General features: G+C 37.2%; 1 protein-coding gene across 2 annotated transcripts in view; it reads right to left on the bottom strand.

The window, feature by feature from the left end:
- Window positions 1-24855, bottom strand: part of PCSK5 (proprotein convertase subtilisin/kexin type 5) — a 460751-nt gene that overhangs the window by 204642 nt on the left and 231254 nt on the right. For both annotated transcript variants that reach the window (XM_031014780.3, XM_031014779.3), the window contains exon 10: window positions 15078-15181. In XM_031014780.3, coding sequence (XP_030870640.2) covers window positions 15078-15181 — 104 coding nt within the window. The remainder of the gene's footprint in view (window positions 1-15077; window positions 15182-24855) is intronic.

Raw genomic sequence — 24855 nt, 5'->3', positions numbered from 1 at the left:
GTTGTCACTGGGAATGTCACTATTTCACTGGAAAGAAAGCTACCACATATCCTTCTCAGTTTCTGCCACTATGTAGGCTTCTCAGGAGCATTCCCTTTTATTTTCATAAAACTCAAATGATTTTTAAGCTTAATGGATGTCAGTAGGGAAATTTCTGTAAAATTTATGAAAAGTAAGCCATTACTGAGAACTGGATGTTCTTTTAGAAGAAATAAGACTTGAGATGGCTCTTAAATCCTTCAGTAAGATTTGGATTCATGGAGAGAAGGTAATGAGACCAGAATATTTGGAATGGTGACATTTTCAAGGAAGCTGTGTGGTCCTGGATTTACTCTGGAGGCAATGAGTGCCAACGATCAAGGAAATGACATAATTGAACTGATATTCTGGAAAGATTAATCTGGGATTTGTTATACGGGATATCAGAGGCAGAAGGACTAAGGCAGCGAACCTATTGCAATGGTGCAGGCATGTGAGATCATAAACCAGGTTATGGAAACGGTGAAAGAAATGAGAGATCAGGTAAGGAAGAAGCAATGGAGTTTTGCAATTAAAACTGGAGGTGACCAAGGAGTCAGGAACAGGGTGATGGACAGAAGGGTATCTCCTGTCAACAGAGGCCAGCTTTGGGGAGAAGTTGTTTTGTGAAAGATGACTGATGGCTTCTGTTTTAGAAGTTCTTAGCTGTAAATGACATAGAGAGGGCCTTGTGCAGAGATTCTAGATTGGTAGTGGATGAAGTCAATGTTGAAGACGTAGAATTGAAAATCCTTGGTGAAGACATGATACTTGTAATGGAAAAGAAGGCAGATATGTGAAAGAAAAGCAGTAGCATTAAGAGGATGGGAGAGGAAAAGAGAGAGGGAGAGAGAGAGAGAGAAACTCCCTCTCTCTCTCTCTCCCTCTCTAAGCAACAGACCTCAGGGAATGGCTAAGGTAAAGAAAGGGAGAAAAGAATAAGTAAAGAGCCAAAGAACCAGGGCTATATCTTTGCATCATTAAAAACAAAGAGAGATCTAGACTGGGTTGATCTAGAGCATGAATCCTAGAGGAAGACAATAGGTCTTCCGATTTGGCAAGCAGGAGATGGGTCAAAGTTGTAGAATAATTTCCCTTCAAAGGCGGAAGTAGAAACAATAAAAGTAGAAACAAGATTGCAAAGAATTACAGAAGGACTGAATGAACTAAGGAAATGGATGCAGCTAATTCAGACTACTTGCTGGGAATTTTTAGTTGTGAAAGGAGGGACGGAACAAAGGCAGTAGAATGGAAAAGGTTTTCTTTTTCTTTTCTCCCCCTTTAAGAGTGATACAAAGTTTGAAAACATAGGGTCATGGTCCAATTGACAGAAAAAAGAATAGATGTGGCTGGGAGCAAATGGCTCAGCAACTGACAAGAGATGTTTGGGGAAAACCTTTCACAACTTCCTTATTGAAACAGCAGGAAAAACACAATTTGAGGGACCATTTTTTTGTTTCTTCTAGGGATGGCACTTTATTCTTCTAAGGATGGCACTTCCAGATGCACAGGAGAGAAGATAATTCATTACATATGGTGGGCAACTTGGGACAGTAGTCCTCAAACTTGCATGTGTATCAGAATCACCCAGGACTTTTTGTTAAAGCACACATTTCTCAGTCCCAGTGATTCAGGAGTTTTGAGGTAAGGCCCAGAATGTGAATTTCTAACATGCTTTCAGGTGATGCTGGTATATTGTTGGTCCAGGGACCACACTTTGAGAACACTTAGGTTATTAGGGATGGCATCTCCTGGCAAAGTCTGATTAATTAGGCTAACATCTCCAGCATAGGTCCTGAGACTCTATAGGCATGATTCTCAAATACCCCTTCCCTCATGCCAGGAGCAAAAGAAATGAGAGTTGACTGCACAGTATATGATGTCAGTATCTTTTTATATGGTTATCACAAATATTTCTGCTTCTCTTACAGAAACATTTTGAGAAGATAAAAGTTCCCTTAATTAACCTAGACTTGCATTATCACTCACACTTCAGGGACAGATTGGTCTAGATACTTCCTTCTTTGAATGCACATTACTTAAGGCGTTAAGTACATATGGCATTGTTAGGAAAGAATCAGGGTTTGACTGAGTTGAGATGAAAAATCATGCTCAGTGTACAAAGGTGAAAATAGAAAATGCACTGACTTGTCTGTTTCTGAATCCTACTGCCCCTACAACTGAAGCACATTTAATGCATTGAGCACGCTTCTCAAAATGAGAGGCTGAGGGGAAATTTTATAGGGGAGGCAAAATTCATATCTTACATATGTATTTTATTACACAGTAGCTAATAAAATCTTCACAATGATCTTATTAGCAAGATGGTATTATTCACATTTTCTAGCTGAAGAAACTAGGTCTCATGAACATGAAAAGAACTTGTGCAAAGTCATAGAAACTCAGCTCAAGTCTTCAGAATTTCTTTCTACTATATATTTATCCATTGATTACTGTGGTCTACAAGACATACAGTATTTCTTTCCACTAAGGTACTCAAATCAATCATAATCCTCAGAATAATCCTGCAAGGTAATAAAGGCGGAAAACATATGAGGAAATCATCTACATAACTTATCTTTTCCAAGTCAACCACACAAAGTACTGCTCTCATCTTCAAAACTTCAGAACTCAAAACGTCATGTGCAATATATATATATACATATATACATATATAAACACACACATATATATATATACACATACATATATATATACACATACATATATATATACATACATATACATATATATACATACATATATATATATATATATATATTTATTTATATGTTGGACTTGGAAGGAAAGTTTAACATCTGGTCCCTAACACTTTCCCATATTCTTGCTGAGAAATGACCTTCTTCAGTCATTTCTATCAGGGATTTTCTGTGAGTGTGAAGATATTAATATGGAAAAGATACTTTATTTTATATTCACACTTTGGCTATTTTTTTTTTATTAGAGCTAACCAGGCACTTATAGATGGAAGAATGACATTGAGTATCAAAGAGCAACTTCCCATTTGTTAACATCCAGCAGTGATCACAATAGCTTTCTTTTTGGCTCTTTCAAGGATGACTTCGGAAATTTCAGGGGAACTGTGTCTTCTGGTATAACACCATAAAATGAAGCCTGTTGAAGCCATTACTGGGACATGTGATAGAAGTTTAATTGCTTTGAAATGCCAAAGGCTAGCAAGATGTGAGCATGTGTAAAGAGACTGAATTGAGATTCTAAGAAAAAAAAAAAGAGTCTGGATCTATTTATTTCCCAGAAGATGTATCCAGATGGATTCTGCAAAGCAACTGCCTGGAGTCTCACTTTATAGTGCTAGGTGCAGTGGCCTTGGAAGTCATGCATAGAACCAGGGAAGGATTAATTTTCAGCATTTCTTTTTGAGCCTTTGGATTTGGTTTATATTACAGACATTGGCACCAATATAAAGATCTCTCTAGATAACAAAATAGGACAGGCTAAGCCATCTTTAGTAAAATTAAATTTGGAAAAGATGTAATCATAAGCCCCCTTTCATCTTGTTTATTTGGGCCCTCTTATTGATCCTCAACTAGTTTCCACAGTGCCCACTTACCACGGTCTCAGTGTGGTCACAGCAAGTTAGAGCCCTCTGTCCCTGATGTGGGATATGAAACTGGTGCTGCAGTCTGTGCTAGGACTATCTGATGCCAGAATCCAAACTGATATGCATGTATTAATTTCAATAAGAGAGTTTCTCCTGCTTACCTCAATCACAGTTTATTCCTTTCACATTTAAAGCTCTATTCCTTGGTAGAAAAAATGAGCTGGGGGGGTGGTATTTTCACAAGACAGGTTGATGATAATCATGGAAGACTTCAAATGAAGCCTTTTCACCCCTGCTCTGGGCTCATGTATCCAACATATGCCAATGTTTACAAGCACTCCACCCCAAATATGAAACTTCTACCGGAACTCAAATGAAAGAATCATACATTTGAATTCATGAGGCTTCCATCATTTTTGTTGAAAGTAAAAAAAGTACCTGAAAAGAATTATAGATTTGTGCTTAGCACTTATGATCACTTAAGAGTCTGAGATTTTACTTCAAACTTTGTTTAGAGAGCTGGTGATAAAGATAGTGATGAAATAGCCACAGATATTGCAATTTTTTTTTTTAAGATGGAGTCTTGCTCTGTCGCTCAGACTGGAGTGCAGTGGCACAATCTTGGCTCACTGCAACCTCTGCCTCCCAGGTTCAAGCGATTCTCCTGCCTCAGCTTCCTGAGCAGCTGGGATTACAGGCACCCGCCACCATGCCCAGCTAATTTTTTATTTTTAGTAGAGATGGGGTTTCACCATGTTGGCCAGGCTGGTCTCAAACTCCTGACCTCGTGATCCGCCCACTTCGGCCTCCCAAAGTGCTGGGATTAGAGGCATAAGCCACCGCTCCTGGCCAGATATTGCAAAATTTTATTTGACTCTAGTAACACTGAGTTACTTTGCCAATGAAGAAATAGGTTCTGTGGGTATCAAGACTGAAGCAGTGGCTGCAGATTAAAATGAACAGAACCATCTCTGGATGCATACTTCTTAAAAGATACCTGTGCCTTTGTTAGCTCTGGAAGAAATCACAACAGAATTCCATGCAACAGGGATGCCCATGTGGGACTTCTGTCGATTAGAGAAAGGTACCTCTTTCCTTAAGGTGGACATCATCCCACTGCAGGGCACATTCCTTGGTGACTGGATCCGAGGCCAGATTTCTGTCCCCACCCACTCAACCCTTTAGTTTGGCTCCCTTGTGCAGTTAACAACCTATGCAACCAGGTGTGGCAGCTCTGTCAAACAATCAGACATTTCTCATGTTTTTAGCTATCTTCTCTGATTCTTTCATGATATGTGACTGCAATTCAGTGGGAGTTTTAGGCTTCTAAGATGCATAGAATTGCACTTTGGAACCAAGCTGGATACATATCTTCTACTTTGGCTGTAAATATACTTCTGAAGGTAAAACATGAAAAGCAGCAGATAATTTCCTGACAAAACCATCCCACACAGTATATTAAGAAAGCATATACATTGTAACCTCTGGTGGGTTCAGAAAAACAATACAGCCTCTTAAGACCATTGAAAAATCTAAGTTGGCTTCAGGGCCGAGAAAAAGAATATGAATACAATACTTTGGAAGGAGGAAAAGTCATTTATAAACCCTAAGTGCTTCTGTCATTCTGCTTGCATAATAGGTGTACAGCAACTCAAGATGCTAACCACAATTATGTATACTTGCTTTCTTTAAATGTTTGTGGGGTTATATGGCAAATACAAAGACTACAATTGTATGCTAAAAAGAAATTCAAATATGGGAAGTTAGATGGCTTTTCGGAGGTCATGGTGAGCAATAACAACCAACTAAAAGACTTTGGTCAAAGGAAATATGTGAAGGCTTCTCAAAGCACAATTTCTGACCTGACATTTTTCAAGAAGCAATCTTGTCACCACACCCTTTGCCCGGGGTTTATTAAAGAGTCATTTCAAAAAGCACTTCTTTCTCTTAAAAAAAAAAAAAAAAGTTGGATGTAGCAAAGATGATTATATATCCCAAATCTACAACTTTCCTCATTTAGAAGAAGGCCAAGAGATGTTAAAAAATGTCGCTGAATGTCTCAGTCTTAAGGTCACAAATACATAATTGCATACTAAGATAATATAAAATGATCACTGCAAGACAATTTCCTTTCATTTCAACCAGTCAGTTTGTTACATACATGCCATTTTGTAAGACATATCATAGGAACAATGGATTCATACCATCAGTGTAAGAAATAATATTCTTTTTGACATCAGACTAGCAACTTGAATCAACTTGCTTGAAAGTCATTACTATCATCTAGCTCACTTTCTCAATCACTGCAGCGGCTCCAAAATGTTTTTCAAATGAAATGAGAACTCCTAACTGCAGGATTCAAGTAGCTTTGCTTTTGATTTCTTTTAGATTAGTTTCCTCATCACACCATACCTGTCCTTTTTGTACACTGAGCCCTCTTTTTTGCCCCTTCCCCTGACCTGTTGCCTTCACCATGGCTGTCTCCTCCAGTTATAATTTCCAGTCCCCGAGAAACACAAACAAAAGAAGGCATTTGTTTAAACTAAAAGAAACTACAGTATTCCAGATAAGCTTGGTTCCCCAACTTTTGGTAACCCTCAAGTTCTCAAACATCTTTCACCCTCTCACTGTACTTATTTATGCTTTATTTAGGTTAGGTGTATGACATTAATATAATTCATAATCATTGGCAGATTATGCTTTTTCCAACACTTTTGAGGCCATTTATTGTTTATTGAAATCCAAGTAATTTTATAAAAAAGAGAAAATAAGGAGGTTAATAATTTATCCAGAACCATCAACTAAAATTACTGACAATATGAAATGAAAACAATAGCCCAAATTAGAGAAAACAGACTACAAAGAAGAGAAAAGAAGTGTCACAAGAGATATGTGACTATCATGTAGTGAGTTTAATATTTGAAAGTGTTAGAGACCAAATTTCATTTCTAAAATACAAATTCCATGTTAATGGATATAGCTCTATATACATCTACATCTGTATCTCTATATAAAATATACTGGATTCTTATCTTACAAAACTCTGAACAGAATTATTAACTGAATACGTTTTATTAGAATGCATGACATATAGCTCATAAATAATTTTACTTAAGTACATACTATGAATGAAGAGAGGCATTAAATTCTTTATATGATACAATTTTCCTCATTCTTTCCTTTGCTCGCTCCACCCCAGCTAGGATGGCCTCCTTGCTTCTCTTTGAACAGGTTTTGTACATGCTATTCATCTTGCCTGAAATGCTCTATACCTAGTTAGCCACTTGGAATGCTCCCTTATTCTTCAGGGTTTCTGTTCAAATTAAAGAGGACTCTTCTGACTAATATTTTAAAATTATAATTTGTCCACATAAAGATTTTTACATAACTATTTGGAGCAGTTGCACTCATACTAACTCGGAACCAGAAACAAAAAAATGTTCCATGAAAAAGTGAATGAGTATGGAAATTGTGGTATATTCATACAGTGGAATACTAGATAGCAATAAAAGAGAATGAATGCCTGATATACTTTTAAAAATTTAAAACATTACTTTTTTTAACTTTTATTTTAGGTTTAGGAGTACATATGCAGGTTTGTTATATAGGTAAACTCATGTCATGGGGCTTTGTTGTACAGATTATTTCATCCCCCAGGTATTAAGCCCAGTATCCAATAGTTATTTTTCCTGCTCCTCTTTCTCCTCCCACGCTCCCCGCTCAAGTAGACCCCAGTGTGTGTTGTTCCTTCTTTGTGTTCACGAGTTCTCATCATTTAGCTCCCAGTTACAAGTGAGAACATGTAGTATTTGGTTTTCTGTTCCTGAGTTAGTTTGCTAAGGATAATGGCCTCCAGCTCCATCCACGTTCCCTCAAAGACATGATCTCATTCTGTTTTATGGTGGGAATGCCTGACTTACTTAATGACACAGATGAACCTCAAAACTCTTATATGGCTAGAAAGAAGCCGGTTTCAAATAATTTAATTTATATGAAAGCCTACAAAAGACAATCTCATCTATAGGGACAGAAAGTAGATCAGTGGTTGCCACAGTAGGAGGAGGCTAGAGGATGAAAAAGGAGCAGAGAATAACTCGTTAGGGTGACAGAGGTTTCTATAACTCGACTGTGGTGATGGTCACATGGATGTATACCTGTGTCAAAACTCACTGAACTGTACACATAAAATAATGTGTTTTTTTATTGTATGTAAATTTACCTCAATAAAGCTGATTAAGAATGTATGAAGATTACCAGGTATACTGTGTAAAGCTGGGATTCACTTTCAGGTTGTTGGACTCTGGAGCCCAACCACTGAACCACTGAGTTCAGAGCTGAGTGAATTTTTTTGTTTTAAATAAATACAAAACCTCAAATAAGAAAATGATTGTTGAATTTTAAAATAGGCTGTAAAAAGAATGTAGAGGGTTGTGTGTGTGTGTACTTTGCTAAGACTCTCTTGACTTAAATCATTTTTGGGCATCTTATTTTGGAACTGGATTCAGAATCCAATTATAAGTGGCTCAATTTCATTACTTGATAGTCAAAATACACTTTTGGACTGACATCATCCTCTATAATCACAAGCTTAGAGCTTGACGACATATATCTTTGCCTAAAATATCAACCATAACCACAAAATATTAAGAGTTGTTGTTATTAAGAATAGTCAAAGTCATGTGCTGAAAGAAGAGTTTTACAAATATCTAGGTAAAGTCCAGCCTCATTAGAATTAGATTTGAATTTCTTCAGGTGATTACACAAAAGAGACGTCTATTTTCTCTCAAATGTAGATGCTTTTACACATTGCTAAAAATCATATTTTAAACTCACAGATTTACACTGTATATCAATTACTAGAGTTGATAGGCTGTTGATAGGCTACAATCAGTTCAGATTTCTATCATTAGTTCCTAAGTTGAAGCAATTAATTACAGCTTGAAAGATTTAGTAGGTTGGACTTAAGGTGACATTTAAACATTTATATTAATTTGCAAAACAGAATTTAAGTATAGTTGCATTATCATTGATACACGATTAATGATTTAAAAACTTTGATGCCATATTAGTAATAATTTTATTATAAAGTCCTTGATATATTTTCTCTAGCCCACTCCAGGTAACTGAACTAATTTTCAACCCCCAAAAAATTCTAATTCACATCACAGTTCCGCGTCTTTATTCTCATTTCAGGGAGTAGAAAGCTTCATGTATGAAGATATACTTTTAAGACTCTTTTTGTTTGGTATTTTCCATTTTCAAAGCACTTTTCATTCAATTCATTCTTCTCATTATGTTTAGTATTAGCTATCCACATTCCTCAAAAACCAAGGTACAAAAACTCTATTTGGCTTCCTCAAAGGCCACAGAAAATATCACTAATAGACTCTCTTCTAGAATTTAAAGGCTCTTAAGATTTTGGCAAAATCACGAAACCACTCCAAACATAGTTCTCTTCATTAACTAATTACATCTTGTATAGAGATAACAGGTAAATAGTGCAACCATCATTTTAATTCTATTTTGAGAATGGGTTTTAAGTGTGAAACCGCATGCATTTAAAACTTACAGGGATGAAAGGGCAAAACAAAACGAAACCCCCAAAAGCCTAACAAACCTAATACCACCATTCAGTCAAGGACAGGCACAGAGAAAACACCACTTTTCATTTGTAGAAAATATTTTTGAGCGTCACATATTTGGTAGGCATGAGTTGAACATTCTGATGAGACAAGTGGGCATTTTGGATGAAAGACTCTGGATTAAGCCATGACCAAGCAGAGTTTGCTATCAGGGCTTCTATATTCCCATGGAGATGTTTGGGTAAATCATCTACCAGGCAAAACAATAAGGGTAAAATTCCTGAATTCTGTGTGATTCACATTGTTTTTTTGTTTAGTTTTTGTTTTTTGTTTTTGTAAATGAGCTAGAAGATAAGCTCATCTACACAATGGTCAATAAATACAAAAATGAAAGGGTTTCAGTCAATATGAAATGGGTATGAGTTTGCAGAGCACAATGGTAGAAAACATAGAATCTTAAAAAAATATGTTAGGCGGCATTTCCAGGGGGCACATTTTATTAGGTGGAATCAAATGTATTTACTTCCCTCTGTCTTTTCAAGTAGGAAGGGCCTCATTTCTGCAAGTGGGATCAAGACTGGAGTCAAGCGACTAATTTTTCTGATAATACCACCTCAGACACTGACCAGATGAGTACCACTTCACTTCAACCTTTCTTTAAAACCGCAATGTACACATTACCAATTAAAGTGCCTTATGTAGCTTTAAACATAGCTACCAACAGTGTATCAGCATAGTAGGTGGTGAAGATGGAATATTATTTGTACAGTGAAATAATAAAGGAAAATGAAACTTTACCCTTTCAAATGGTAACACATCAGAAATCACTTTATACTCAAAACACAACTCAAAAGCACATTTCAAAACCTTTCATTTTGATTGAACACACAGCATGCTTAATGGTTTCAGCACTTTGAGTTCTTTTTAATAAGTGTTACAAACTGAAAGCAAGACAGGTAGGTATTAAAAATATATTGGACATCTTAAAATTATCAACCCTACCAGTGGAAATAAAATGATGGCAATTAAAAGTAATACAGGTTATTAAAAGTTAAGGCCTCGGAGGCTAAGAAGTCATGTTAGACTGTCAATTGTTTTCCCCATGGTGGGTAATCAGTTAGAAATTAAAAAAAAAAATCTAGTAGTTTAGTTGTGGTCAAAGAAAGAGTCAGTGGGGATGGGGGAGGTTTCAGCAACATGCTGGTAGAAAAAAAGAGACTTACATAGTCTGGGAGGGCAGTGAAATGGAAGGCGTGGTAACCTCTCTCACTTAGTTGTCATTTTTTGATTTTCAATGACATTTTTTTCATTCTTTCGCCTAGTAAAGATGACAGAAGGTCCTAATTTATTATCTGACGTCTATTCCTGTTCCTAGATTTAAGAGAGTTTAACTGTATACAGTCATATAATCCAATATAAACACTTTGAAAAAAAGAAAACTAGATCACTGATGTTGCATGCATTCAATTATAATTATAACTTCACACCCAAACCAAAGATAAGGACTCGGGGCAAGAATCAGCCTGCACAGCCCAGGCACTGGTGGGAGAGGTCAGTGGAGTTACAGTTTCCTCAGATTATAGCACTAAAAGGGAGGAGATCACAAGAAAGAGCTAACTTCTTCCTGAAATGATACAAGCCATAGGTTATGAAAAATGCCTGAATTAAAAGTCTTCTGCATGGCTCTATGGATCTGCATATACTATATGCCCAAATGGAACTGGTCAAAATACACATCAGACACCACAGAAGATATTCTCTATAGCAGATGCCTTCTGCTGCCGACATTAACCTGAATTTTAGATGATGAGAGAAGGATCATCAACACTTATCTAACATGACCTGGCAGATTGTTGGGGCTTGACTAAAGAAAAAAAGAGATGGAGTGTAAATTTCTGTTTCTGTATGTAAGTTACACCAGGGCAGGTCAGATTAGTCAACGCCATGGTGTCCCTGACGTTTCTTCCCCTCCCACTTTCTGCGCTCACTTCAACATGTGTTGGGTTGGCATGCTAAAAGTGCTCAGGAAATATTGGTAAATAAATAAATGAAGAGATAACATCCATTAAATTCCAGGAAGAAAAACCAGCTGGAATGGCAAAAGCCTTCACTTTTATGGCTAATTCGTATGCTTTAGGGAACACAAGGGAGAATTAAAAAGAATAGAAAACAAAACAAAACAGAAAAGACTTTTCATAAGCAGAAAGGGAAGGGATCAAGGGAGGAAAGAAATAATACTAACAAAACCCCAAACAGCTTAATGCCAAAGTCACCTTCTGGCATTGCAAATATTGGTCAGAAGCAAAATACTGGAATTTGGATTTCAGTTCTCTGGTAGCAGAATATCACATCTGTTCATCTGGTCTAAGGCAAATAATTCCCTATTCTCATGGGCAATCTAAAGTAGATTCTCTGATAGGTACATGATATTTATACCATTTAATTAAAAAAACTATCTCTGGAGGAAGTTTAAAGTCAAAAGCTGTTGTCTGAAACTTAGCTAGGATTATTCACAAGATGAACAAGGCCAAACAATGTTTAGTCAGTTTCCATAGGTATGTATTCATCAGATTATGTTTATTCTGAAAAACTAATCTACCAGAAAAGATATTTTAATTATACTATGAGATTGTTATTATTATTTAAGAAACAGCAGGATAGAATAATCTTAGTTTGATTAAAATTGTTGAAAATTAAGGTGCCATTAACATAAGAATGTTTATATGCGTCTTCCCTCTCTGTGAGGTCATCTCATTACAGGGTCATTTACAGAGTGCTTTTATAAGGAGGGCACAGAAAAAGGAGAAGAAAGTTCTCTGTCCCTAGCTCATCAGTGAGCACCTCCAGGGTAATCCCACTCTCAGAGAAACAGAGATGAGTCATCAGAAAGCCACATTCTTTAGTTGTTCAAGGCCAACTTCCTAGCCTGAATGAGAATCTGTCCAAGCCAGTAGCTGCTTCAGGACGAGAAACCCTTCCCTGTTCCAGTCCATAACACATGTGGGTAAGAATGGATCAAGTCTGCCTTCAGGAGGGCTGCACACAAGTCTAGCTCACACATCATCTAGCCCTGCTGTCTGCCTAGGATGTAGGACATGGGGGTATGTCTGAAGAAATGTAAGGAGGTTGGATAAAATGGATTTGGTAGGGTTTTGGTAGAGACTATTCATTGGGGTGTTGGCTTTACTGAAGTTATCAGTGATAACAAAGACTATCAAGTCTAGTGATGTCTGAACTCCAAAACTGAGTTGTTTGCTACTCTAAGTGGCTTCTGCTTTACCTGATGAGAAAGAAATTCTGATGGGTGACGCTGATGTCCCTATTACTGGCAGGTACCTATTGAGCAATTTGTGAAATTGTTCTATTTTTTTTTTAAACTACTTTTCCAACAAGTTATTAATAAATTACTCAACACTGGGAAAACAAAAGCAAGCCCAAGGAAGAACAGGAGTTTTCAGATTCATTTCATACATATATTTTACTCAGTGTTAGGGCTGAGTTGGGTGGGACAAAGAAGGGCACCCAGGACCACACACTTCTGTAGGCAGGCAATTTCCATTTTCCCAGTCTAAGGAGAAATACGTGACTATGGATTCCTGCTAAGCAAGACCTGCAAAAGCCGGCTGACCTAATTTAAATACAAGCCCTTGTTGAGCTCTTGTTGTAGGAACCTTTTCTAACCATTAGCTCTTTATTGTTCTTTCAGATGTTATTTCATAAAAAGTCATAGCATCTTTCTGCAGTCCTAGTACCCTGCATTCTCCACTTCCCCAAAGCATGTTGCTTCTCCTGCTAGCCTCTGCCTTAATCACATTTATTTGTGGGACTCTAGGGAGGGGATGGTAATGTTTAGAGTAGAGAATAACTTTTTTCTTTTCTTAAAGTCATCTTATTATGATCCTGTTTAGATGAAATACGGGACTCGCCATCAACAAAATTACAAAACAATCCCACTGGGAGCCCAGCCCATTCAGAATAATTCATCTGTGAAAAAGCAAACTTTAATTGTTACTCTTGGCAGCCATCTAAGAGAAGAGTGAAATATTATACTAAATATTGCCACGTGCAATAGTAAAATACCATTTCCTCCTTAAAGCAGTGCACAAACCCCTTCAGATTCAGGTTTGGTTCTGGTGATTTAGTCTAAACCCTCTGTTTCCCCCTCTCCTAAACCAACAGAGGTTTTCAAAAGAGCTGCATTTTTGTTAGAACCATTTGCTCTTTTTAAATTGCCAAAAAGGAATAAGTAAAACTAAGACATTTATTTGGGTTAAAGTTTCTTCAGCTTCATGGAGGTTAATGTCCTTAGTCTGTGATCCTTCTACTAAGAAGTTCATTCCAGCTTTCAACTAGCTAAGGTTATGTGTCAGCTCCTTCTCTCCCCTGCAGCCTCATGGATTTATATTGTACGAGTTGGGAGCATGTGGAAGCTAATCAAAATGAAACATACATATGGCAAATTACATCCTGGATTTTCCGGAACAACCGAAATTTCAAATAATTTTGATGTCTCCCATACAATTACAATTTTGGGATCAAATCTCCTGATTTGGGCTTCAGAGAATGCAATGCCAACAGGTATTTACAACTCTAGATTAAAAGTTCATTGAACACTGCTGCATTATATAGTTTACATGCATGGAAAGGTGTTTGATAATACTTCAAAGCAGAGAAATATTCTTTTCCTAAAAATAGAGTGAAGCTTTCTGTGAAGATATTAATCAAATAATTATTAATGTGACACTGGTTATCTAGGATATTTATAGGTTTTGTTTCAGCATGAGTCTATAATAAATTATTTACAAGTAATTTTAAAAATATACATTCTGGCAGAAATATTTGCATATATTGCTCATATAAGGATATATAAAGATCATATGTAAGATATGATACGTAGATAATATTACTTAGCATCCAAAATGCTTAAATTATTAGGGCCCTTAAAAATTAAATGACTTGCCCAGGACCATGTTACCAACGGTCTGACCATCAGAACCTCAATTTTTAAGGAGATGTGCCCTGTGCTATGGAACACTGTATTTCATCCATACAGATATATGATGATGCTAAGATTATTTGGGAATACGTTTTAAGTCTGTAGATATAAACAAATTAATGTTTGTTATAAGTTAGATTAATGAATTAAAACCTTATTATAACTTAGGTCACTTACAACTTGAGTAAATATACTAAACTTTAGGATATATGTTTTATATAGCTAATTTTATTTTTATTATAACATATATTACCTGTGACAAAAAATAGAACAGCTACTTTGGGAACTATGATCTGTATTAGCCATGGGAAAATATTCAGTACTTGTTACATATTGTGCACAATTGCATAAGGACTGGACATTATAAAGCTTCATTAGAATTTTTGGTTTATATAAAGTAACATTTCTTAGAATTATTACCTGCTTTTCTTTGTGGAAGATTTATAACAAACAAAAACAAAATTTGTAGAATGCATGGCCTTAGCAACTAACAGTGCTACACTAAAGTGAACAATATATATCAGTTATTATTGAAGTGGAAGTAGTCCTATAGAAGGTGAGGAATTTTAAAATACATTATTATAAATATTACTTAGATATTCAGTGACAGCAAATAGTAAACTAATCAGGGGTCCCATAGGCCGACTATACATGGGGGTTGGTCGATCTCTTAAAAAAATTGACCTATGATGTGGGAAGCCAAAGAAATCTCCCTTATCTGTGTAGTTTTAACTTAAAAAAATCAACCTGCCTTTTATTTACTAAAAGATCAAGCTCTTTGTTTGTCAGCACAAAGTTTAAAGTTTCGTTTGAGGGGTTCTGTTTCCTGCTCTCCATTTAAAATGGGGGGAAAAATAAAAATATTTTGCCTGTGACAGAATATGAAAGAAGTTCTCACCCTTAAAACCAGCAGCATTGGTTTTCCAGTCATTAGCGTTCAAATGTCCCGCACGGGAAGTCCTGACAATAACATGCTGTACGTCTCTCCAGGTCAGAAACGGACTGGGGAAAGACAAGGTAAGAATCATTGTACCAAAAAAAAAAAAAGATGGGGGAAGCAGAGAGTCACAAGCAAATTAAAAAAGCAAAATCAAAATGGCAAAGTACTAAAAACAAAGGGTCAGAGATTTGGGTTTGGGATAACCAAATGCCAAATGCCGCTCTTGTTCTCAACATGGAGAAGTGACATTAGTCTGTGGGAGGCAGAAAATGTAACCTTAAACTGAAGAAATAATAAGACTGTAGTCAGGGTAACTTAGTTTTTTAAAAGGGTGAGCATTTCCGGTTTCCTCAACAAAATGGCTGCCTACTATGGTGCTGTCATCCTTTGTATAAAAGCTTGGATCATCATCATCAGATTACGGTAAGCTAAAATCAAAACAGAAGGCCTCTGAAACGTTTCTTCTTTAATCATTGAATAGTTCGGTAATTGAGTTGCAATTTACCAGAAGAACTCAGCAATGTTTAACCTTCTATGCATACATATGTGGGATATGGAAAAATCTCAATGAAACAGCATCCCAATTTTCAGCATTTTTAAGGAAGAGAACATGGTCCAGAACCCAAAGCTGGGCTCCAAGGCACAGACAGCTATAAGAGTATTCTTAACTTGCAATGGGTAGTTATTATAGTGTGTTATTAGACACCTAGTTCTTATGGCTACTAGCACTGAAGAACACAAAAGAGACTACTGAGCAGGAGATACTTTCATTGGAGAACTGCAATGCTAATCATAATCACACAGAAACAAATCCAAGCACATACACACAGACTTTTATTCCCTTTCATAGACTATGTATACACTCGAAGCCATTTGACTCAGCGCATGCATGCAATTCTAATCAGGATACTTATTTCATTCAGTCTTGAATTCTGAGGTGTGCTGATCTTTTACTTAACTAAGAAATATGACAATTTTCATGCAGCATGTGCAGCCATTTTATTTGTTTCTCACCAGCTACCTTCACTTCAGCAGCAATATTTGCAAAGGATGGGAGAGAAGATTTAGGGAAGAGGAGAAAATTACTCACTACCTGCCTTGAGGTGTGATGGGGCTTGGGGTAGTCTTTCTGCACTCTCTTTTGTAGGTGTATGGACACTGGGGTCTTTCAGGCAGAGGGAGAACTTGGTATCTTAATCGTACCTAATTTTTCATGATAGGGCCTGTATGTTTCTTCACTTTATACTACATTTTTTTCCCTATCATACTCACCACATCTATGTTTTTTAGGGTGGTCAGGGCGGCCTTCTAGTAAGAAGGGGTCTAGTGATCAGATTCTGGCTCCTTCATTTTCTATGTGAAATTAACCTCTCAAAGTCTTAGTATTCCTACTTAGAACATGGATGCCAATATCTGCTTTATGTCATTGTACTGATTCAATCAGTTAAAATAATGCCAAGTACTTAACCTTGTGCCTGGTGCATAATAAGCTATTAAGAAGTGGTAGATAGCAAAGCATTTTGCTAAAATTTGCAGCCACAGCTCTTATTTGGTGGCTTCAATATGAAAGAAATGGGGAAAGAAAAGTACTATTGAGTTCTGATACTTTTTCTGTTATGGTCTCAGATTAAAAATAAAAGGAGACTGAGTCCTGCCATTTTTTAAAGTTTCCAGAGCGGGTAAGACTGGATCTAGACTACTTGGTAAAGTTATATTAACAAAAGAACTTGAATTGTGGAAATTAAACCCCAACTACATAAACTTTAAAAATATGAGAACGATGAAAACAGAATTATTCTTGTTTTCTTAGGATACAGCACTTGTTAGGAATCAATTATAGAACCTGACAAAGCAAGAAACTTTCAAGAAAGGGAGGCAGGCTGTTTGGTGGAATCCAGGAGCAGGATGTTTTGCTTCTAAAACAAATAGCATGATTTGAGCCTTTGCTGACAAACACTAAATTCATTCACATGATCATTCAGTAGACTCAATGCACTACTGTCACGGAAATTAGAAAGTAAGTCAAGGGATAATCCTGAATGCCAGTCTCAACATAAGATGTTCTAGCTCTGCCTAAGATGGTATGTCCTAGTTATTAGGGTGAAGGACAAAAATGACAAGAAATCTTGGTCCAGAAAGACATTCTAGCCACTTATTTATGGTAAAGCAGAATCCTCCCAAATGAACATGAATGTTTTTATTTTGTCATGAGTAAACAGTGAGATACCAAAGAATACACTTAGATTTGACGAAAATATCTAAATCAACCTAGTAATTTAAAAATAACATTTGACACACAGAACTTTCACGTTTTAACTCCTTAAATTTAACTCTCCTTTAGGGAGGAGAAAAAAAGAAAAGAAGTCAATGTCTCATGTTACCTGTCACCAGGGCAAGATTTCTTCAGAAATACTAAGCAAGAAATTCTGATCATTGGGAGATCCACATATTCCCTAGTGAACCTTAGCACTAAAAATTTAAATTTCATAACAGAACAGGGAACATTTACATTGATCTTATACCTTAAGCACTTGTATTCTGGCAGATTCAGGAAGCCTCCTGCATTCAAACTCAGACTGAAGAAATAAGAGTTACTTGTTTTCATGCTGAGTAGCAAAACCTAGTTCTTGGAGTGCTTGTAATTAGAAGGAAGAAATTAGCTTCAGGAAATTGGAACTACACATGGAAAAAGAAGGTGTTTGGATGGTTTTACTCTGATATTTGGTAATGCACAACTTCAGAAATGATCTAATTTGAAAATTTCCTGAATTTCACCAAAATAAAGTAAAGAAGATAAATTGAAAAACCAGTGGACCTGGAATCAGTAGTGTTTCTATCTGTGGGAAGATAATTAGCTCAGGAAATAGCCATAGGTTAATTTTTCTGGACATTATGGTTTATTTATTGCTAGAATCCAGAGACGACTCTTGTTTATGGATACGTCTGATTCACATCTTACTTTTCATTTGTATTTATACTCACAGGGATGATGCAGACATGAAGACTAAGTCAAACTATGAGAGATCTCATAAACCATTTATAAAACAAATGCAGAGAGAGAAGGCTGAGTGCTCTCTGCAGGGAACTCCACATTCCACAACCATAATTTAGGACTCCCTAATACCTATTTCTCTCTGCCAAGTATCTTGGACCCACACTCCAGTGGCCTCTGAAAACTGAGACCTCTCTGATCTCCAAGAATAGACAAACTTGTGCAACAAGAGCTTTGAAGCAAGCAACTATTGAGAGATCAAAAGTCTAACCCACCTGGAGAAAAGAACAACATCTCCCAATCCTGAGTCTCGTGACCACCGCCCTATAATAAATCACATGTAGTTATGCTACACACCCCTCAAATTTCTTCCTGGAATTAACAAATGCCCTTAAACAAAAATATATATGAAGAGAGTCACATTTATAAACACCTACAAGATATGGGTAGCCATCTATGACCTTTCAAACCAAGGAAATGAACATGACTTTCTCGGGAGTTCTGTATATGTAATCATTTATAGTTTTGCATCCTTTGCTGAACTCATAGTAATAACCAACATCTAGTGAGCACTTGGCCAGGGCCAGGCAGTGTATGTTTTATGTGCATGATTGTTGCATGATATTGAAAATCATATGACGTGGGTAACATTCTTATTCCTGTTTCACAGACAACAAAACTGAGGCTTTGAGTTACACACAGTAACTCAAATACACAGGTAGTAAGTAGAACTAGAATTCAAGCCAGCTGGACTTGGCTGTATAACTTATGCTATCAATCACCATATAACACTATTTCCAAACGGATCCACAAAGGTGAAGCAGAGACACACATCTATTTGTCAGGAAGTTCTTTGACAAATGGATCAAAAAGCCAAGTATGGCACGTCGCGTCCTCATGGTTACACACACTTTGTACACACACTCTCTTTCTTGACTCTGTTGATTTTTGTTTACCATAGCATTCAGAAGATTCCTGAGTCTTAATTTGTTATGCAGGTTCCAAAGGCCTTTTACCCATTCTTTCAAAGGTAAACAGAAAAATAACACACCAAGAAAATCATATGATTTTTATAATAGTTTACATGTATACTGTATGTCATAACATCAGTGTATTATTGCATACCATTATTGTTATGAACTTGTCATCTCCCCTGCCATGGCCACACTTGGATGTGGTTCACAGCCAGGCTACGTGACTCTTCTCCGTTCAGTGAATCTCAGCTGAACCTCACCTTAAACACTTCTAGTTTTCTAGTTTTCAGCTGCAAAAACAGTATAATTAATGACACTATCGCTACCCAGTATTTGCATTACATTTTTACTCTGAGCAGTTCAGAGTATTTCACAGGCCCAACACAAGGTTTAGAAGAAGCAGGACGTCTCCTAAGAGAGACATTTTGTGTAGTGCTTCTTGTTGGGCTAAGTGCAACCACTAGCACTTCAATTAAAAAAGAAAAAAAAATCCTTCACCAAAGGGTTTTCCCAGATAATTCTGGGAAATTCATGTGTGAGTGCTAGCAATACATCTGTATCTGGTGGTCTTTAAAAACAAGGACCAATTTGAAATCTTGGGTGACTGACTCACCTGCACTTATTAAGGAGAAAAAAATAACCAACCTCCCGCTCAACCCACCACCCAAATACATCCTCATTGTAATTTAGGGGCAGCTGATAAAAAAGACAACAGATACACATCTTATTACAGAAAGAGAATTTATCAATAAGAGGAGCAACAGCTAGTCTAGATAATGAAACTGTTTCCTAAAATAAAAGAGTAATTCTGTCTAATGAAATGATGAGGCCCAGATCAATGGGAAAAATAGCATGATCAATCAGCATCGCAAATATCCAACTTCCTAAACGTTCAAAACCAATTCAAGATGAAACTAGTCTCCTTCAATCCAAAATAAAACCACTTTTTTAAAGATTATGTAAAATAGAAATAGAAACAAGCAGTCAGAAAATTAATGTCACTGTACCAATGCTAAAAGAAATCGGTGGTTATGGGAACAGATTCATGGTGAGCTGGAGACACAAAGATGAGGCAGAAAGTATTTAAAGCCTGCTGAGATAGGTAAAAACATTACTCTGATTGCAGCTAGTGTATGAAAGTGGTAATTCAAGAATAAAATACCGACCGTCCAACAAAGAAAAACAATCTTCTTTTGTTAGGTAATGAAGAGCCCGAAAGGATCATCAGATTGTCAGTCCCATTGCGAGCAGGAGTATCTGCCACTGGGGGTGCATTTGTTTTGCTTTGTTTTGTTTTGTGTTCTACAATAATTCAAAAGTTTCAGGCCTAAAATTGGTTTGTAGTATTGGAAAATACAGTTAATAATACCTCAAGATTTAGAAATGTGAGTTGTATTGGTATTACCCAAATACCCACTTATGATTCCTCCACACCTGAACCAAAGTGGAAAAAATGAAAGAAAAGCAGGACCACACAAAGTTTTATTGTGAAAATATTCTAATCCCCTGGATTTACTCTAAACCAAAGGTAAATTTGGATTCTAAACACACTTAAGAAAAGATAGCCCCTAATTTATAAAGAAAAATTTTGTAATTGAAGCTGAGGTGTCTTTTCCTTAGAAATCCTGGCTTATCACTGCAAATACTTACTGCATGTAAAAGACAAAAATTATGTTTTTTGCAGCCCCTATGAAAATATAATATTTTGTTTGCAAGCTCAATAATCACTTCCTTGAAATACTTTGCTACATAAGCTCTTACAAAATAGAACTTGAGGAGGAAGGGTCAGACAGTCATTTGAGATCACATGCATTGAAATCAAATCGCAATTATGAAGCTTTCCACCAGGTCTCCCTGTACACTTAACTCCCTCCAACAATTGTGCCCTGAATATAATCCTTAAGGCCTCTTTTTATTCAAACCCGAAACCCAGAATCTAGTTCTGGCCTTCATTTTTACCCCAAGCTTGAAAACTGTTCAGAGTAGGCAAAATGTGACAGTGTGAGTGTTCCTAAATGTATCCCCTCTCAACCTGTGAGAAACTCTTGCTCACTTTCCCTTTTCTGCTCATTCTGTGGGCTGTCCCAGGACTTAGCATGTATAAATTATGCAGTTCTAGGCTCACAGACTAAGTCCTGCAGGAAGACATGGTTACCCCCCCCTCATTTCTATTTCTCATTCAAAATAATACTAAATTTTGTTTTGCATTCTACAGCCTCTTAATCACACGAGAATGGTGTAAATTACACTTCAGAGTCAGGAAGACCTAGGATGAATCATGATCTCCTACCTGATAGTTCGGTAACACTGGACAATTTACTGAACCTCTTGAGGTCTCTGTTTCCTCAGCCGCAATGTGGAGAAAATAACGCTGACACCACAAGATGGCTGCAAGAATTTGAGGTAATGGAAATAAAGAGCTTGGCATATGATAGGCTACCAAAGACAAGCGTCATGATGATTTATTGAGATTAGGAACCTACTGTACCATTATAACTCAGAAGGACTACTTTTGCTGAGTTTACACCAGCATTTGATGAATCTGTATTTAATTAGGCTAAGTTTTCTGCAATGTTCCTAAACTTTAGTAATGTTTTTTAGTTTCATTAACAGATGAACAAAACAGCATTTTTAACACCTTGGTATATTTCTGCTTAGTGAAACAACAATGCTACTAAGATTTGTCAAAAAGATCTGGTTTTCACAACCCCATAGTGTAGACAGCAATTTAATTGGCTGGGGAGTGAACTTTTTGGACCCACTAGGACTGTTAATAAATCTACTCTACGTGTGGGAGATCTCTCTTGATAGTTAGCCATTGATGTAATTGTGGAGGATAGTGAGATGTTCTTTGGTTTGATATCAGAGTGCTTTAGAGAATCGAATGTTAGAATGAGGACTACAAATATACTTATTTGCCTAGCCAAATTGCCAGACTGAAGTGCTTTTGATACTTTTCTACATAGTTCAGAGGTGTGCAGAGTTCTCACCTCAAAAGCCAGTAGTTAAACCCCTGGAGAGGCAACAGAAATCATTGATTGCATCGCCATTATTATTATGATTCTAAATTACTTGATAGCCTTTATCTCCCATTTTTTCCTGTTAAGTAAAAGAACTAAAATGATGCTTCTCTAGATGTTTATTGAAGTATATTTTAAAATGAAGCTTTTCAATGATCAGTTTTCACGGTCAACTTTAATGAAAATAAGCATTTTGGGTTCTAGAATTTGAAGTAAATGTTATTATGCCTATTTTTAAAGAAAAACTTGTATAAACTTATGGGGTACAAGTGTAATTTTGTTATGTGCGTATATTGCACAGTCATGAAATCAAGGCTTTCAGGGAATCGATCACCCAAATAAAGTATGCTGTACCCCTTAGGTAATCTCTCTTCATCTAATCCCCTCTCACCACCTCCCACTTCTCATTCTCCGTTGTCCATCATCCCACACTCGACATCCATGTGCATACATTACTTAGCTCTCACTTTTAAGTGAGAACATGCAGTATTTTGTCTCTGTGTCTGACATGTTTCACTTAAGGTAACAGTCTCTAGTCCATCCATATTGCTGTAAAAAACGGTTTTTTTTTGTTTGTTTGGTTTTTTTTTTGAGATGGAGTTTCGCTCTTGTTGCCCAGGCTGGAGTACAATGGCATGATCTCAGCTCACCGCAACCTCCGCCTTCTGCTTTCAAGCAATTCTCCTGCCTCAGCCTCCTGAGTGGCTGGGATTATAGGCATGTGCCATCACGCCTGGCTAATTTTGTATTTTTAGTAGAGACGGGATTTCTCCACGTTGGTCAGGCTGGTCTCGAACTCCTGACCTCAGGTGATCCACATGCCTCAGCCTCCCAAAGTGCTGGGATTATAGGCGTGAGCCACCTCGCCCAGCTGATTTCATTTTTTTATGGCTGAATTATTATGCCTATTTTAGAAACTCCTGGTTTAGTGTATCAATTCCTGGCAGTCTTTCTAATTGTTAGACATCATCGATAGGAACAAAAAATATTTTAAAAATTACACCCCCCCCCAACACACACACATACACACACACAGGAAAAAATCAACAAAGACTAACAGAAATCTATTACAAAAATTTTGACATATTTCAAAAAAACTTATGAGCTAATGTGACTATGAGGAAAATAATTTTTAACTTTCTTTTTCATTGTCTCCCTCTATTATGTATCTTGGGATGCCAAAATGCTATCTTTCCAGAATTCCTGATAATGAGGGGTACACAGGAGACAGAGTTCTGACTAATAAAGTCTACTGGGCATTTCTGAGAAAACTTTGCTTTCCTGCTATAAAGATTGCTAGTCCTGCATCATTTTGTCCTTTCTCCTTTTATTTGGAATGTGGATATGATGATTGGAGCTGCAGCAACCATTCGGAAAAGAACAACAAAAAACCCCACATAAGACCTTGGCCTTGGAAGCCTTGAGCTTCTTTGGACTTGGTAGCTTGAGCTTGGTAGCCTTGAGTCAACATCTTGACTGCTAACTTGTGGATTTTTTTCTTGTACAACCCTCTTTCTTACTACTGAAGACATTTCCTAAAAGATGTATCTCCAAAAGTACAGAGTAGTAGATGGCATGCATTGAAGGCTTACTGTGTGCCGGGCATACACACTATCAAAAGTATTCTATATTCATTATTTCATCTATTCTTCATGACAGTCCTGTGAGACAAATACTGTTATTACTTTCATTTCCAAAATAAGAACATCAAAGCAGGGAAAGTTTAATGATCTTCCTCAAAGTCATACAATTAGCCACAGTTGAGACTGGCCCAGGCAGCCTGATTCTAGAGCCTCAGCTCTGACCCTCGCCACCTGCACTGTCTTGGACTGGAGGGGTGCGTGATGGAAAGAGTCAGGTTAATGGTGTTTGTAGGGACTGGACGTTCAGCCTCTAGTTTTGTCAGAAGGGGGAGGAAATGATCCTCTCACTTCAGAGGGATCTCTGCTAGAATCTCAGAATCGGACAGGGAGGTTTATCCCTCATCCCATCCTTCAATGGCAGATTTGAGTAGGTCTGTGCTTGGAGGCTAAGCAGAGCAAGGACATAGCCACAGCCTTTCTGTAGCCAGTTTTTTTTTTAAATTGAGAATGAATAATTTTTTTAAACAAAGGAAAGAATGGGAACAAAGAAAGGAAAAAGAAATGTAAGACGAGAGTATAGGGAAAGGAAAAAGGGGTGAGAAAAAAGAGAAGAGTCCAGACTAGAAGAATAACAATAATATGGAGCTTATGGAAAACACAGTGCAGGGAAAAGGAATCAACCAAGCAATAAAGCAAACTGAGTGAGAGTAAGGAAGATTATGAGGAGTATGAAGTGGTATTAGCAAAAGCAAAGGATGCACAGGAAAGAGTAAATTGACATGGATAGGTGGAATCGATATCATGGAAAGCTGAGTTGATGTGGAATACAAATGTGAGGACTTCTTGATTTTTTTTTTCTTTTTTTTTGAGATGGAGTCTTGCTCTGTCGCCAGGCTGGAGTGCAGTGGTATGAATCTTGGCTCACTGCAACCTCTGCCTCCCGGGTTCAAGTGATTCCCCTGCCTCAGCCTCCCGAGTAGCTGGGTTCTACAGGCCCACACCACCATGCCCGGATAATTTTTTGTATTTTAGTAGAGATGGGGTTTCACCATGTTGGTCGGGATGATCGTGATCTCCTGACCTCCTGATCTGCCTGCCTCGGTCTCCCAAAGTGCTGGGATTACAGGTGTGAGCCAGTGCACCCGGACACTTCTTGCATATTTTTAA

This window comes from Gorilla gorilla, chromosome 13 (assembly GCF_029281585.2).
Source record: "Gorilla gorilla gorilla isolate KB3781 chromosome 13, NHGRI_mGorGor1-v2.1_pri, whole genome shotgun sequence".
NCBI lineage: Eukaryota > Metazoa > Chordata > Mammalia > Primates > Hominidae > Gorilla > Gorilla gorilla.
The sequence above is the reverse complement of the archived record's forward strand: the minus strand, read 5'-3'. Positions and strand labels throughout refer to the sequence as shown.